General features: G+C 39.7%; 1 protein-coding gene across 19 annotated transcripts in view; it reads right to left on the bottom strand.

The window, feature by feature from the left end:
* Nucleotides 1-13,225, bottom strand: part of agfg1 (ArfGAP with FG repeats 1) — a 38,011-nt gene extending 24,786 nt beyond the window's left edge. For 8 of the 19 annotated variants that reach the window (XM_016992084.2, XM_008106238.3, XM_008106237.3 and 5 more), the window contains exons 1-2: nucleotides 12,758-13,223; nucleotides 5,462-5,555 (exon numbers count right to left, since the gene is read on the bottom strand). In XM_016992084.2, the coding sequence (XP_016847573.1) occupies nucleotides 5,462-5,555; nucleotides 12,758-12,924 (261 nt within the window). In that variant the 5' untranslated portion in view covers nucleotides 12,925-13,223. Of the gene's footprint in view, nucleotides 1-5,461; nucleotides 5,556-12,757 lie in introns of all 19 variants that reach the window. The other 11 variants (XM_016992087.2, XM_003218258.4, XM_016992091.2 and 8 more) reach the window with 5 other exon arrangements.
* Nucleotides 13,226-15,216: the final 1,991 nt, after the last annotated feature.

The following is a 15,216-nucleotide window of genomic DNA, read 5'->3' as shown; positions in this document are numbered from 1 at the left end:
TCCAGTGATTTCGGCCATCAACAACACAATCTTTAGTATTTTTAAAAACTTAAAAAAGTTCTCTATATGTTAGTCTGGACTAGGGATAAATATAAATCAATACTTAATTCTTACAACTATTAAAAATCCTAACATGGAGTGAATCAATGTGAGTGAAATCTTTTAGATAGTTTATTTCAACAAAAAGGATGCCTTGATTTATATCGTGGTGGAGGCTTTTAAGCAGAGACTGGCCCTCTGTTGGGGGAGCTTTCAATGCGATTTCCTGCTTCTTGGCAGGGGGTTGGACTGGATGGCCCATGAGGTCTCTTCCAACTCTATGATTCTATGAATTTCCCATTTGCACTCCAACTATTTCATAGAAACGTATTTACTAATTGATACAGGCATGGAAACAGATTTATAAATTATTAGATCCTTATCAAATGCCTAACATGCTACACTGACTGATAAAATAGTATCTGAATAAATAGTATTCAACCTTAGCTTGAGGCAGTGGAGCACACCACCACATTCAGGGAGTTCTCATGTACCATCCAAGGAAGAGACACCACCATCCTAGAAATCTAGTAGGTTTGGGAGTGTGATGTTTGTTTCTTTCCCAAATACAACTGAATATTACTCCATAGCTATTTGATTCCATCTCTGGCCAATTATGGACTTTGGGAATGCACCCTGATATCTCACCAGCTAACAGATTCAATACAGAAGTGTAAATTATTTTACAACATATTCACAACGAAGTGATATCTGGATGGCATCCTTGTGCAAAAAGTATGTCTTGTGTATGTCTTCTTCCACAGAGTCCAAAAGAGTGCACACAGATTGTTATACCAATGTACAACACCAAAAGAATTCTGGCCAGTTTGTTTAGAATATAGGCTATTGTGTTAGCACTTGATGTGAAGATGTTATCAAAAAGCTCTCTTAATATTCTTCTTTTGATTTTCTTTTGAATCACATCTGTTAGATAGTGATTTTAATGGAGAAATTATTAGGAAAACACTTACCGGTAGTTCCCACTCAAGGCACCTAAATGTATCCATTTGCTTTCTAATAAATGTTATGTGTGTAATCTCTTTAGGGAAGTGTTTCTCAAACTGTGCTCCGCCAGGCGTTTTGGACCCAGTTCCCAGAAATCCCAACCATCTTACCAGCTGTTAGGAATTGTGGGAATTAAAGTTCAAAACATCTGGAGGAGCACAGTTTGAGAAACTCTGCTTTGGGAAATAAATGCTACAATAAGGAAATAGTCTGGTAATTATCAACAAAAAACATAAAAGGGATGTAATATTTCTCTTTATACGGAGTTTCTAAGTATCCCTACAGCAGCAATACACATAAATAAATCTATATATAAAAAAAGCAACAGCAACAACAACTTTTTTTTTATACCCCGCCTCCATCTCCCCGAAGAGACTTGGGGCAGCTTACATGGGGTCAAGCCCAAATAAAAACAATAACAATAACAGTATGACCTCTATACCTGTGGGACCAATCAGGACCGTAGCCAGATACAATATGCTTCCACCAGTAGTTACCATAAAATCGTCCTGGGATACTGAACAAATTCCTAAAAAGAATAGCTCTCTATGAATTTTCTAAGTCCTTTAGCATGACTCTTTGGTAATTTTTGACAAACAGGGTTCGGTAACATCCATGACTCCTGTTTTCCATGGTATGTTCAGAAATGTATATTCCAGGGTTATGGGACTGTACTGTTTTCATTTTAAACTGAAAAATCACATTCCATAGCAAAATTACTTGTTCAAATACAAATATAGGGTGCAGTGTGAGCTACATATTCATTAGACATTTCCTATCAGCCTAGAAAGGGGATAATAATCCAAGAAGTGGTACTCTAAATTTGGCTACTGTAACATAATCTACATGGGGTTGTCCTTGAAGACCAATAAGTTATGACTACTGCAAAGCATAACAACTACATTGTTGAAAGGAACAATGTACTGTATATAGAAACTAGCTGTACCCGGCCACGCGTTGCTGTGGCGAAGTATGTTGGTATGGGAAATAAAGTACTGAGGAATTGATGGTGGTTAAGATAAAGGATAAAGGTTTTCCCCTGACATTAAGTTGAGTCGTGTCTGACTTTGGGGGTTGGTGGTCATCTCCATTTCTAAGCTGAAGAGGTGGTGTTGTCTGTAGACTCCTCCAAGGTCATGTGGCATGACTGCATGGAGCGCCGTTACCTTCTCGCCGAAGGAGTACCTATTCATCTTCTCTCATTTGCATGTTTTTGAACTTTAGGGTTGGCAGAAGCTGGGGCTAACAGTGGCGGCTCTGTCCGCTCCCCCAGTTCAAACCTGAATGAATGTTGCAATTAGGGAAAATGATTAGCATGTAATGGCCTTGCAGCTTTAAAGCCTGGCTGTTTCCTCCCCGAGTGAATTTTTTGTTGGGAGGTGTTAGCTGGCCCTGATTGTTTCATGTCAGGAATTCCCTTGTTTTCAGAGTGGTGTTGTTTGCGATATTTTATGTGCTTCTACTGTCTGTGGCTCTCAGAAAACACAGGATTTGCCAGACTTTGGTGATGGGAAGACTTTGTTGGGAGGTGTTAGCTGGCCCTGATTGTTTCCTGTGTGGAATTCCCCTGTTTTCAGAGTGTTGTTCTTTATTTAGTGTTCTGATTTTAGAGATTGTATTGTTCTGTTTTATTATACCACAGTAATTTTTATATATTCTGATTTTAGTGTTTTTGAATACTTGAAGGCAGATTGTATTCATTTTCACGGTTCACAGCAACACAATAATAATAATAATAATAATAATAATAATAATAATAATAATAATGACTTTGGTAATACACACTGCTTCACTCCATTGGCAGCTTCCTTTCTGGGAGAATCCTTCCTTGGGAAGTGTTAGCTGGCCCTGATTGTTTCCTTTGTGGAATTTCCAATTTTCCTGCTTTCAGAGTGTTGCTCTTTATTTACTGTCCTGGTTTTAGAGATTATATTGTTCTGTATTATTCTATCACAGTAATTGTTTCATATTACAGTAGAATCTCACTTATCCAACATTCACTTATCCAATGTTCTGGATTATCCAACACAGTCTGCCTTTTAGTAGTCAATGTTTTTGTAGTCAGTGTTTTAAATTCATTGATATTTTGGTGGTAAATTTGTAAATACAGTAATTACTACATAGCATTACTGCACATGGAACTACTTTTTCTGTCAAATTTGTTGTATAACATGATGTTTTGATGCTTAATTTGTATAATGAAGTTGATGTTTAATCGGCTTTTCCTGAATCCCGTCTTATTATCCAACATATTCACTTATCCAACGTTCTGCCGGCCTGTTTATGTTGGATAAGTGAGACTGTACTGTATATTTATAATCTTATATTATCTGCTTAGAACTGGATTATATGAGGCTCCTTCTACCCAGCTGGATAAAATGCACACTGAAGTGGATTATATGGCAGTGTGGACTCAATATAATCCAGTTCAAAGTAGATAACATAAGATTATAAATGGGTTATATAGCTCTGTGGAAGGGCTTTGAGTCTACACTGCCATATAATAAAATCTGATAATCTGTATTTTATAGGCAGTGTGGAAGAGGCCTAATTCTGCCTGACCCCTGGGTTGAGTAGGTTGCTAGGAGACCAAGTGGGCAGAGCTTAGCCTTCTAAATGGCAGCAATTGGATAAAAACAATTATTCCTCTCCCTCTAATTAGGACTTTATTTTTCTTTTCTTTTTGTTGTATCAACCTAAAGGCATGGATGATGGGTTGTGTTGTCAAATTTCGAGGTTGGGGGGCCTGTAGTTTTGTTGTTTTGTCGGTCGCCAGGATTCCATCACTCTTTTATATATAGAGAAGATGGCAGAATATCACTCATAAAGGAACTGCACTGGCTGCCAATATATTCTGTCTAAATTCAGGTGCCGATGATGTTCAAAGCCCTAACAGTTTACATCCTCAATTTTGAACTGCCTCCGCCCCCTCTTTTCTCTCTCTCTATATATATACCTGCAGAAGGGGACTTCCTCTGTGTACCACCAATAGAAACAATACATTGTGGGTGGACCTCTCTGTTCCCTTAAAAGTCTGACATTCTAATATCAAGTAAAATTATAACTTTAAAAAAAAGCTTTTAGGATCTAACTGATTTTGCCCAAAGTACACATAAGTTATGGTATTAAATTGTTTCAAAGTGTTGCAATTTATTTCAACTGTCTTTCAGTTTGTTCAAATTGTTGTATTTTATTAAAATGCACACATTGATTTAATTTTTTAATTATATGCTGCCAATATATGTTGCCTTGAGATCCTATGGTGTAAAAAGGATAGGAACTAAATGAATAAAACTCTTGTAACCATGGAAGATCTTCAATTTAATTTTACCTAATGAGTGAACATTTATGCGCCTGCTAGAATACACAGCTAGTAACTAACATGGCCTGAAGAACAGTATTTCAAGACACTGTGAGTCACGTGTCAAATATAGTACTTCATTTATTCCTCAAAGAAAGAGGTATGAGAATCTGCACTCAAATTGTACATTTTTCTTTTTAAATACATCACTACATTTTCTGGCAATTTGAAAGACCACATATTCAGCAAATTCTGTTGCAATTCATATAAAGTAATCCATTGTGAAACTATTGTGTTGTGCAACATGAATGGAAGTGAGTCTTAGGAAATACAACCCATCTTGAGCAGGAAGTCTTACACTGGAAAATGCAGTGCAACAGAATGGGGCGGAGGGAAGCTATGAGCTATTCAGTTTAAGGTTGCTGCAAAAAAACAAATTACAGTTCAAAAGGGCTCAAATTCCTAATATTATTCGCAAATACCTATATGGACATTTTTTACTTATGGCAAAGAGAATCAAATTCTTATCTTCAGAATAAACATTTAAGTGCAGCTAGCTTTTTAAATACAAGCAGTCCCTGAGTTACAAACATCCAACTTACAAATGTCTCATAGTTAAGAACGGAGGTAAGAAAACGGGAAATGAGAGAAATCTACCGCTTAGAAGGGAAATTCACTCCTGAAAGAGTCATTATCATGGGGAAAAACTGTCTCCACTGAAGCTTTATCACCAATCCTTGTTTCCACAACAAGTCAAATTCTTCAAAAATTCAATTGTCACAGCGACACAAAGTTAAGTGAAATATTTTGAACAGGGCCACAGAGAGCAAAAGAAACACCTCAGGGGAGTTAATCCTTGTGTTATCCAAAGCGTGCGCTCTCTCTCTCTCTCTCTCTCTCTCTCTCTCTCTCTCTCACTCAATCTCTGTGCACATTTAGGTACACAGCCACATGTACCTGTTCTGACTTATGCACAAATTCAACTTAAGAACAAACCTACAGAATCTATGTTGTTTGTAACTTGGGGACTGCCTGTAATGGCAAATGACAGTCATTGATGCATTGTTTATTGCTGTAAAAATAACTTCAGACAAATAAATATCCAATTATACTTACTTCGTTCCCATGTTTCTGAAGAAATTCTATTTCTTGCTGTGTAAATGTGGTCATGGAAATGGACTTCACTCTATGAGGTGGATTTAAACCTCTCCTAAAAAGAAAAACATTTTAAGATTGTCATTATATGACTTCTCCAAGAAAACAAAACTTTTAAGCAAACCTTAACTTTTAAAGTTAGCCACTGCCCAAATTTAATTAAGTATCAGAAACAGTAACTGACATTTTAATAAATCACCTTTTTCCTTAGTGTTTTGAGCTATGTATTCAAAGCCTGTTGAGAAGTTAGGCTTTGGAACCTAAATGTTCAAGGATTTTTCTAACTCTTAAGGAGCTTGTTTATAGGTGTTAATTCAAATACAGCTACCCTTATCTTTTGTGAAGCATTATCCCTTCTAAGCTTCTGAGAAAGTTTTATACACACACAGAGGTTCATCATTAAAATATCCCAGTAATAAAAAGATTTCAGTTTATTGAGCTCAAGGGCAGTTTTCTTTTGAAGGAAAGCTTCACTTTTTAAAAATCCTCCCAATAAATGAATGCAATAAATGGATAAATGTTATAGAACCCAAAATTTTATCATGGTGCCTCCTAGGTTAGCAATGTTATTAATTATGTATGAATAATAATAATAAGTTTTATTTATATCCCACCCCCTCTCCTGGAAGGGACTCAGAATGGTTACATCAAGTAACAGTTAAAACAATACAAAAAACAATAATACATAGGTCAAATTAACAACTTAAAATAGAACCATTGCAATTACTGAAAACATATAAGAACATAACATAACATCAACATCAAAAATAGCTGCTCTTGCTGGAATAAAAGCATTAAAACGCTAAAACTATCGATCTTACAAAATATCTCCATTTAAGACTGATAGTCTCCAAAAGTTTGCTTCCAGGGTTTTGGAGACGATCCAAAACCCCCAGCTTTCTGTCTTGTATACATGCAATCTATGTAAACCCCAAGTAATGGTAATTTTAGCCCTTGGTGAAAGTCAAAAATCCACAGTGCCTCTTGCTTGCCCTAAACCTTTAACATTTTACAAGTTTCCTTTGTGGAATTGCAACTTTCAATATACTGTGCCATATGACATCAGGCTATTCTGTAACTATAAAATTCAGACTAGAGTTTGGAAAAGTTACTTTTAAGAACCATGAAATATTGGTTTTATTTTATATGCCTTATCCTAGAAAACCTAAAGATTCTATTGTATCTTTAGGCTTATTAGAATTTAAGTTTTCACTTAAATATACAAACATGCAGGTGTCAATAGGAGGAAGAGGGAGAAGAGAACTATCACTTGTGCTTAACTGTGGGTGGTCTAGCCTGGATTAACAAAACATCTGTTGGGTTTGCTTTAGGTTTTGCTATTGTGCGCTGGGTGTGTCGGTACATAATCAAACAAATGGTGGGTACACAAATGGGATCCAGCAATACACAGACCACATCCACCACTCACATCCTATTTATAAGGAGAAACATTTCACAGGAATCAGAATACTTTACTTAAATCAGGGACAAGACAAAGTGCGACCATAAGCTATATCCAGCTTCCCAGACCATTTTTAAGGGCAGTCAAGGGTTCCTCCCACTGCATTAAAATTGTGTGGCAATTTCTTGTCTATAAAGAGCTGTCGCCAACCACAAACATCTCTAGTGGATATTACTACTGGGTACTTCCACCTCCCTTTATAAAATCTCAGGGACAGAAAGGGATTTGACTTCTCCTCCAATCCCCTTGTATAGACCCAGCCTGCATAACCTACGACCCTCCAACTGTTTTGGCCTCCAACTCCCAGAAGCCCTAGCCAGCTTGTCCAATGGCCAGGAATTCTGGGAATTAGAGGTCAAAACAGCTGGAGGGCTGCAGGTTGTGCAGGCCTGATATAGATCAAAAGGATTCTAGATGACTAAAAATAGTAAGGGAACCCCAAATGAGGCAAAATGGACACTAGCGCCCCTGTCTCTTTCTTTATAATGGCCATTTTGGAGCAAAACATTTAATTTTGTCCCCATCCCAATTTGTGGGTGGATACTCCTCTAGGAACCTGTAGGAAGTAACTGTACCACTCTCAGCCATCAGCACTCCCCCCAAAAATCTGTTATTTGAAGTTTCTATAGCCTAAAAACAATGGCTACTCTCAAACACAGTAGACCTATTCAATCACCTGCTGAATGGTAAATCAACATGAATGTAAACCCTACCCATTCAACAAATCTATTCTGAGACTAGCAATTATGTTTAGGCTTATTTTTCCCAGTAGGAAGGTAAAGCTTATTTCATGTGCAGTATTCTCAACAGGACAGCAAGTTAATTTCTCCTACAGATGTTCAAGAGCAACCATACCACCAGTATAATGTATAAAATGGAATGTGAAGGCCTAGGGGTAAGAAGCAATTATGGGTATAAGAAACATTGGAGATTTCATAAGTCATACCTCTGTAAAGATAACGGCTTACTGTAATATGGATTTTTGAATAAATGAAAACAGTGATATGACTGATGCTTCTCCATTTTTGTTTACAAAAGAAAGCTAAGAAAATCAGTTGAGAATTATAGTGCTTCACTTTATCAGGAAGTACTACTGGCAGTACACCTTTCACCTTAAGTTTATTGAACTATTTTATATTTTCACACAGAAATTGCTGTGGTTTGCAAGCATGGATAACTAATATTTGGTAAACACAAGGACAATATAGTTTCATCGTAAATAGTCTTTGAATAACAACTTTTTACAAATGTAATTGAAATACTAAGAAAAATGCACAATCCACATAAATAGCTTAAACTCTGTTACAAAAGTTTTCTGAAATATATGTAGTGCAGGAAAGGTCTTCAAAGAAAACATATACATATGATCTTATGATATCCAGTTTGAATTCCACCGAATACATATCAAGAACACTTTAAAACCTCAAATCAAACTTTTACACAATTTGGCAAAAAGAAAAAAAATAAGCTTGATTTAACAGATAATGCTCCCATTATTTTCCACTATAAATATATAATATACCATGGTCATAAGATTGTCCAGTGTTCTAGCATCATTAAGACTTTAATGTTCTGACCACAAGAATCCAGACTTCAGTTATATAAAAAATCAATTTCTCCCCTGAGGATAGCAATCTGTCTTAAAAGTGAACCATTGTGAACCGCCCTGAGTCCCCTTCAGGGTTGAGAAGGGCAGTATATAAATACCGCAAATAATAAAGTAAAACTATTATTCCAACCAGCACTCCTGATTGTTGCCACACTGTTAAACACATCCTTCTATCTGATAACTCCCAAACAGGGATATCTAAGGTTGAATCTGGAACTTTCTTAATAAAGCATGTTTTACTAATGGACTTCAATTTGGCAGCAAACTCCAGCTGTTCTCTATGCATACAGTTTTAAAAAGTTGTGTATCTTAGGTGATTGATGTAAAACTATAATCTTCAATACCAAATTGTTGAACAAGGTTAATCTTTCAAGGGATAAAACATTACTAAAGAATCTACCAACCTATTCACAATAACTGACAGTTACACATTTCAAAACTATTTAAATAGCAATGTTTATCTTTACTGCTCTAGAGCAACAGGTAAATTTAAGAACATTCCAATTCATGGGTGGTAACTGTGGGTGCATCTACACTGAAGAATTAACACAGTTTAACACCACTTTAATTGTCAAGACTCAATGCTATGGAATCATGGAAGTTGTCTTACAAGGTCTTCAGTCTTCTCTGTCAAAGACTGCTGATGTCTTACCAAACTACAATTCCCATGATTCCATAGGAATGAGCCATGGCAGTTCGAATGGTGTCAAACAGCATTCATTCTTCAATGTAGATATGTGCTGGGTGATCCTTGCAATCAACGCTACTCAAAGTCAAGGTCCATGAACTATGCTATGCCGTGGAGATCTTCCAGTAATGCAGGAAACATATTTAGCCAATGGGTAGAAATATGCTACTAGTCCATAGCACACAAGGGGGAAATCCTGCTGGTCCTCCACATCATATAATTTAAAAACAATGCTCCAAATATTACTGAACTGCAGCCTCCAGTATTTTTATTAGTAGTTATGCTGGCTAGGGTTGCTCAAAGTTTCACTTCAGTAATATCTTGGAGGGTGGGGATGGGCAAACAACAACTTTTACAGGCATAACTGACTATAATGAATATAGGGATTAGCAAGTAATCATTAGTCAGTTCCCTGCAATGAGCCCTGGAGGCAAACATTGAATGTGCCTGGTTAACGCAATCTCAGGAAGAGGCAAATATCTACAAACTAAGGCAGTAATTGCAGGAATAACTGCAACATAATGACAAAAAATCCTTATAAGAGTAGAGAATATTTGACAAGAGTACCCCGCCCATTTCACATATTTTCAGGACTAATGTCAGAACTGGCACTTGTCCACCTCTACCCTTTCACGTGCCTTGAGATATCATGACAGAAGTAGCTGACCAAGTTTGCAAGCTTTTCTCCCCAGGCCAACTCAGAACTAGATGGCCTTCTTTTAGAAAACGCCTTGAAATTTTCACTACATCTCAAACGCTACAGGAAATACTTGCCACCGACTTACGGTCTCACTTTATGATTCATTTACTCTACACTGTTTCCCTTACAGTTGGTCATTGACTGAAATATATATATACATACTGCATGTGTGTGTGTGTGTGTGTGTATGTATGTATATGTATGTATGTAGTAGACTCTGTTAACTGGTACACATGGGGATTGGTAGAGGCCGGATAAGTATAGTTTCTGGTTGAGAATTGCTATTACAAATAAGCCTAACTAATATCATATTATAAACTCTGTATTGACTTATTATTAATATTGGAACACAGCAATTAAAATATTAAGAGAAATAAAGACAAACTTTATTTAATGTAGCATAGGTTTGCTCTTTTATTGTATGATAAAAAGAGCTATTTAATTTAAAATATTATTTCTTCAATTTTTTCCGGTTGCTTGAGTTCTGGTTAACTGAAAGTCTACATCCACCCCAATACATCTAAACAGGATGTTAGGAATAATGGAGGTTTTCACAGATCCCAAAATCACTTATCTGCATACCCTACAAGCATTAGGTGTTCCTCCCTCTCTCCTGTTCCCTTTTCAGCCAAGTACACAATTCCAGTTCTCATTCCTCTTACATTTGCTCCCTCCTGTCATACCAACAACCACTGTTAACTTGCTTAAGGAACTTGAAGACACCCCAAGCTCTTCCATATCACAAGCCCTCTTTCACTTTGGCATCTCATTCCATCCCATTCTTTCACCTCAGTTTTTTTAACAAATGTGGTGTGCAGAAGAACAGCCAGCCTTCTTCCCAATGCCCTTCCTCCTTAAAATTCCTCTTTCACACTCTGGGTGGACCCCTTCTTTCATTTTGTCCCTACCAACAAGGGACATTTACACAATACAAATTTGTGATTGTGGACAAAGAGAAGTCTTCTTTAATCACTGATCTCCAGTTCCCAAAGGTTTCCTTGAAGTCCTCTTTCTCTTCCCCTAAATCCTGACTGTGTTTCCTGCAGGGAAGAGGATAGTGGGGCTGAGGAGAAAGGGAGGTCTTCTTAAGAGTCCCTTCATTCAATCTGCAGTCACCTCAGAGTTTTCTTCTTATCCTCTTCCTATCTCCCAACCCTCAACTGTGTCCTCCTTCAAGATGGCAGTCAAAGTGGTATGAAACCACATCAATCCTATAGTTTTTCAGGCATGGGGAAACTTGGGCCCTCTGGGCATTTTGGACTTCAACTCCCACAACTCCCTTCAACTCCCATCGGCTGTTAGGAATTGTAGGAGGTGAAGTCCAAAACACCCAGAGGGCTCAGGTTTGCTCATGCCTGGTGTAGATGTACCCTTCTTCCCCCACCCATTGAGATCATTGACACAATACTAATGTGGGGCTGAGGAGAAAGGGAAGTCCTTCTGAAGACTGCCTTCATTCAACCTCCATCCAGATACAGCCTTCTTACCTCACCCATTGGGACCATTGTTGACACAATCCCAGAGTGGTGCTGAAGAGAAAGGGAAGTCTTCATTCAATCTCCAGTCACCTCAAGAATTTTCTTTGAACTCCTCTTTCTTTCACTATCCCCAAACTCTCAACTGTGTCCTCCTTTGAGGAAGGTAGCAATCAAAGTGGTATGAAACCACATCAATCCTACAGTTAGATGCACCCATCTTCCCCCACCCATTGAGATCATTGGCAATACAAGTTTGGGGTTGTGGAGAAAGGGAGGTTTCTTAAAGAGTGCCTTCATTCAATCTCCATCCAGATGCACCCTTCTTACAGCACCCATTGAGATAATTAAAAATACCAATTTGGAGTTGTGGAGAAAGAGAGGTCCTTCTCAAGAGTGCCTTCATTCAATCTCCATCCAGATGCACCTTTCCTCCCCCACCAACTGAGATCACTGACAATACCAATTTGGGGTTGTGGAGAAAGAGAGGTCCTTCTCAAGAGTGCCTTCATTCAATCTCCATCCAGATGCACCTTTCCTCCCCCGCCAACTGAGATCATTGACAATACCAATTTGGGGTTGTGGAGAAAGAGAGGTCCTTCTGATGAGTGCCTTCATTCAATCTCCATCCAGATGCACCTTTCCTCCCCCGCCAACTGAGATAATTGACAATACCAATTTGGGGTTGTGGAGAAGGAGAGGTCCTTCTGATGAGTGCCTTCATTCAATCTCCATCCAGATGCACCTTTCCTCCCCCACCAACTGAGATCATTGACAATACCAATTTGGGGTTGTGGAGAAAGAGAGGTCCTTCTCAAGAGTGCCTTCATTCAATCTCCATCGAGATGCACTTTTCCTCCCCTGCCAACTGAGATAATTGACAATACCAATTTGGGGTTGTGGAGAAAGAGAGGGTCCTTCTGATGAGCGCCTTCACTCAATCTCCATACAGATGCACCTTTCCTCCCCTGCCAACTGAGATAATTGACAATACCAATTTGGGGTTGTGGAGAGAGAGAGGTCCTTCTGAAGACTGCCTTCATTCAACCTCCATCCAGATACACCCTTCTTCCCCCACTCCTTGGGGCCATTGTTGACACAATCCCAGAGTGGAGCTGAGGAGAAAGGGAGGTCTTTTTAAGAGTCTCAATTCCAAGAGCTCTCCTCGCAACTTCTCTCTCTCTCTCTCTCTCTCCCGTTTCCCCAAACTAACTCTCTCTTGGAGGGAGGCTCAACCGCCCTTGCGGCTCTTTCTTTCCTTCCTTCCTCTCACTCTCTCTCTGCCTCCCTCTTCCGCCGCAGCTTCCCCCTCACTCAACTCACAGGATGCCGGAGCAGGAGGTACACACGAAGCTGCCCACCGTCATGTCGGTGTAGGTGGGGCCGCGCTGGTCGCAGTCGAAGCACTTGCGGTTGGGCGGCAGGCCGCTCATCTCCCGCAGCAGCTTCAGGTGCTTCTCCTCCTGCTTCCGCTTGGCGCTCGCCGCCATGGCAGGGAAAGGAAGGGAGGAAGAAAGGAAGGGAGGGAGGGAGAGGGAGGGAGGCCTAGCGGGGAGAGGCCCGGGGACGGGGAAGGGAGGCGGAGGAGGAGGAGGAGAAGGCAAGGCCTCGCTCGCTCGCTCGCCTCCCCCTCGGGAGACACAAGGAAGGAAGGAAGGAAAAAAGGCAGCGGTTGGGATGGTGATGGCGGCGCGCGAGGAGCGAAGGAAGCCGGCCGCGCTGAGTGAACGACCGCGCTGAAGCGGAATCTGCGCGACACCTTTCTCTCCCCTCAGAAGCGACGCCTCGAGGCGCGGGGAGAGGCGGCCCCTACTGGCCCGGAGGACTCACTGCAGATCCTGGCCCTTGGCCTCCAGGAGGAAAACAGGCTCTTCCCTAGAAAAGGAAAGGGAGGGAGGAAGGAAGGACATCTGTCTGTTGCGGATTGAAGATGATAGATAGAAACTCTTACGCGTGGCCCTGAGCCCAGAGTCACCCTGCAGAATGATGCACCACTCAGCGTTGCAAAACAAATAACACAGGAACTTTTACTAAGTCCAAGAGATCTAAAGAACAATGGTATTTACAATACCCTGTTTCCCCGAAAATAAGACATCCCCTGAAAATAAGACCTAGTAGAGGTTTTGCTGAATTGCTAAATATAAAGGCCTCCCCTGAAAGTAAGACCTAGCAAAGTTTTTGTTTGGAAGCATGTCCGTCGAACAGAACACCAGAGCATGCAGGATCGGTAAATGTACATACCATAGATTGTTGTAGCTGGAAATAATGGTAGTAACAAGAAATTCTTGATAGGATTCATAGTTTGTGTGGTTATGCTGGTTTGTGATGACAACTACTGTACAGTACATAATAAATATGAATTTTTCTGTGCTGTCGAAGGCTTTCATGGCCGGGATCACAGGGTTGTTGTATGTCTTTCAGGCTGTGTGGCCATGTTCCAGAAGTATTCTCTCCTGACGTTTCACCCACATCTATGGCAGGCATCCTCAGAGGCTGTGGATAAACTAGGCAAGGAAAAGAAAGAATGTATATCTGTGGAGAGTCCAGGGTGTGGCAAGAGTCCTTTGTCACTGGGAAGCCAGCATTAATGTTTCAGTTAATCACCCTAATTAGCATTGGAAAGGTTTTGTCTCTTGCCTGGGGGCATCCTTTGTGGCCACACAGCCCGAAAGACATACAACAACCCTATGAATTTTTCTTCATGGAAAAATAAGGCATCCTCTAAAAATATGACCTAGCACATCTTTGGGAGCAAAAATTAATATAAGACACTGTCTTATTTTGGGGGAAACACGGTAGTCCCTCTGATTGCTTACAGAAATCAGCAGTCATAAGCAGTCATTTCTTAGTCCATTAATCTGCTTCAGTGAAGAGCAGCAAACAAGGCCTCAGAAATAGTCAGGCCTTCCCTGAGTACAGAGCCATCTTCTTTCCAGCCAGTACTCAGTAGACTCACACACACAGAGAGAAAAACCTGTTCAAACTGGTTCTCCAGCAGCATGACAGCAACAGTTACAAACCAATTCCCCAGATCCTTACAAACTCAGCCAGTCGGCTTCATGCATTTGATTTTCCAGTTAACATGCATATAGTATCTTTGCAAACCATGACACTATCTACACCAAGCATGGGCAAACTTGGGCCCTCCGGGTATTTTGGACTTCAACTCCCACAATTCCTAACAGCCGGTAAGCTGCATGTATTCCAAAATCTCCTCCAAAACACTCCCAGTCCCAAGCATTTCAGATAAGAGAGACTGAGCCTATAGTTGCTAAATCCTTACTGCTATGTTAATTCAGTATTATTATTAAACTTGAGCAAGTCAGAGTTGTTGAGACTTGTCTGATTGCAGGGCAGAATGGGTTTCTGTCCCTACATCTCCATGGGGAGATAAGAAATTGAGAAAAAGGCATAGAAAGAGATTGCAGTAGGAGTAACAGCTCTATCTTTGTTTTATACACACACACACACATATTAGACCTCCCAAAGTATGGCATAGGTTATGTCTAACGAAGAAATCATCCCAACCCCAGTTTTGTGTAGGTTAAAGTTCAATTGTGGTTATTCATTAGAGAGGGGAAAGTATTCTGCACATGTTCAAAAATACCCTTTGTTTCTATTTAATATGTCCCAGGGCTCAGCCTTTGCGACCTTGTACTTGTACTGTATTGGTATTGGTAAAATTGGTATTCTAAACCAATTGTTATTCCCAATCATAATAGACCTGCTGAATCAAATAAAATTCCATAATATGATACCCATGTAAATGCCATGTGAAATAT

The sequence above is a fragment of the Anolis carolinensis genome, chromosome 3 (assembly GCF_035594765.1).
Source record: "Anolis carolinensis isolate JA03-04 chromosome 3, rAnoCar3.1.pri, whole genome shotgun sequence".
Taxonomy (NCBI): Eukaryota; Metazoa; Chordata; class Lepidosauria; order Squamata; family Dactyloidae; genus Anolis; species Anolis carolinensis.
This window is presented reverse-complemented; position numbering and strand designations above follow the sequence as displayed.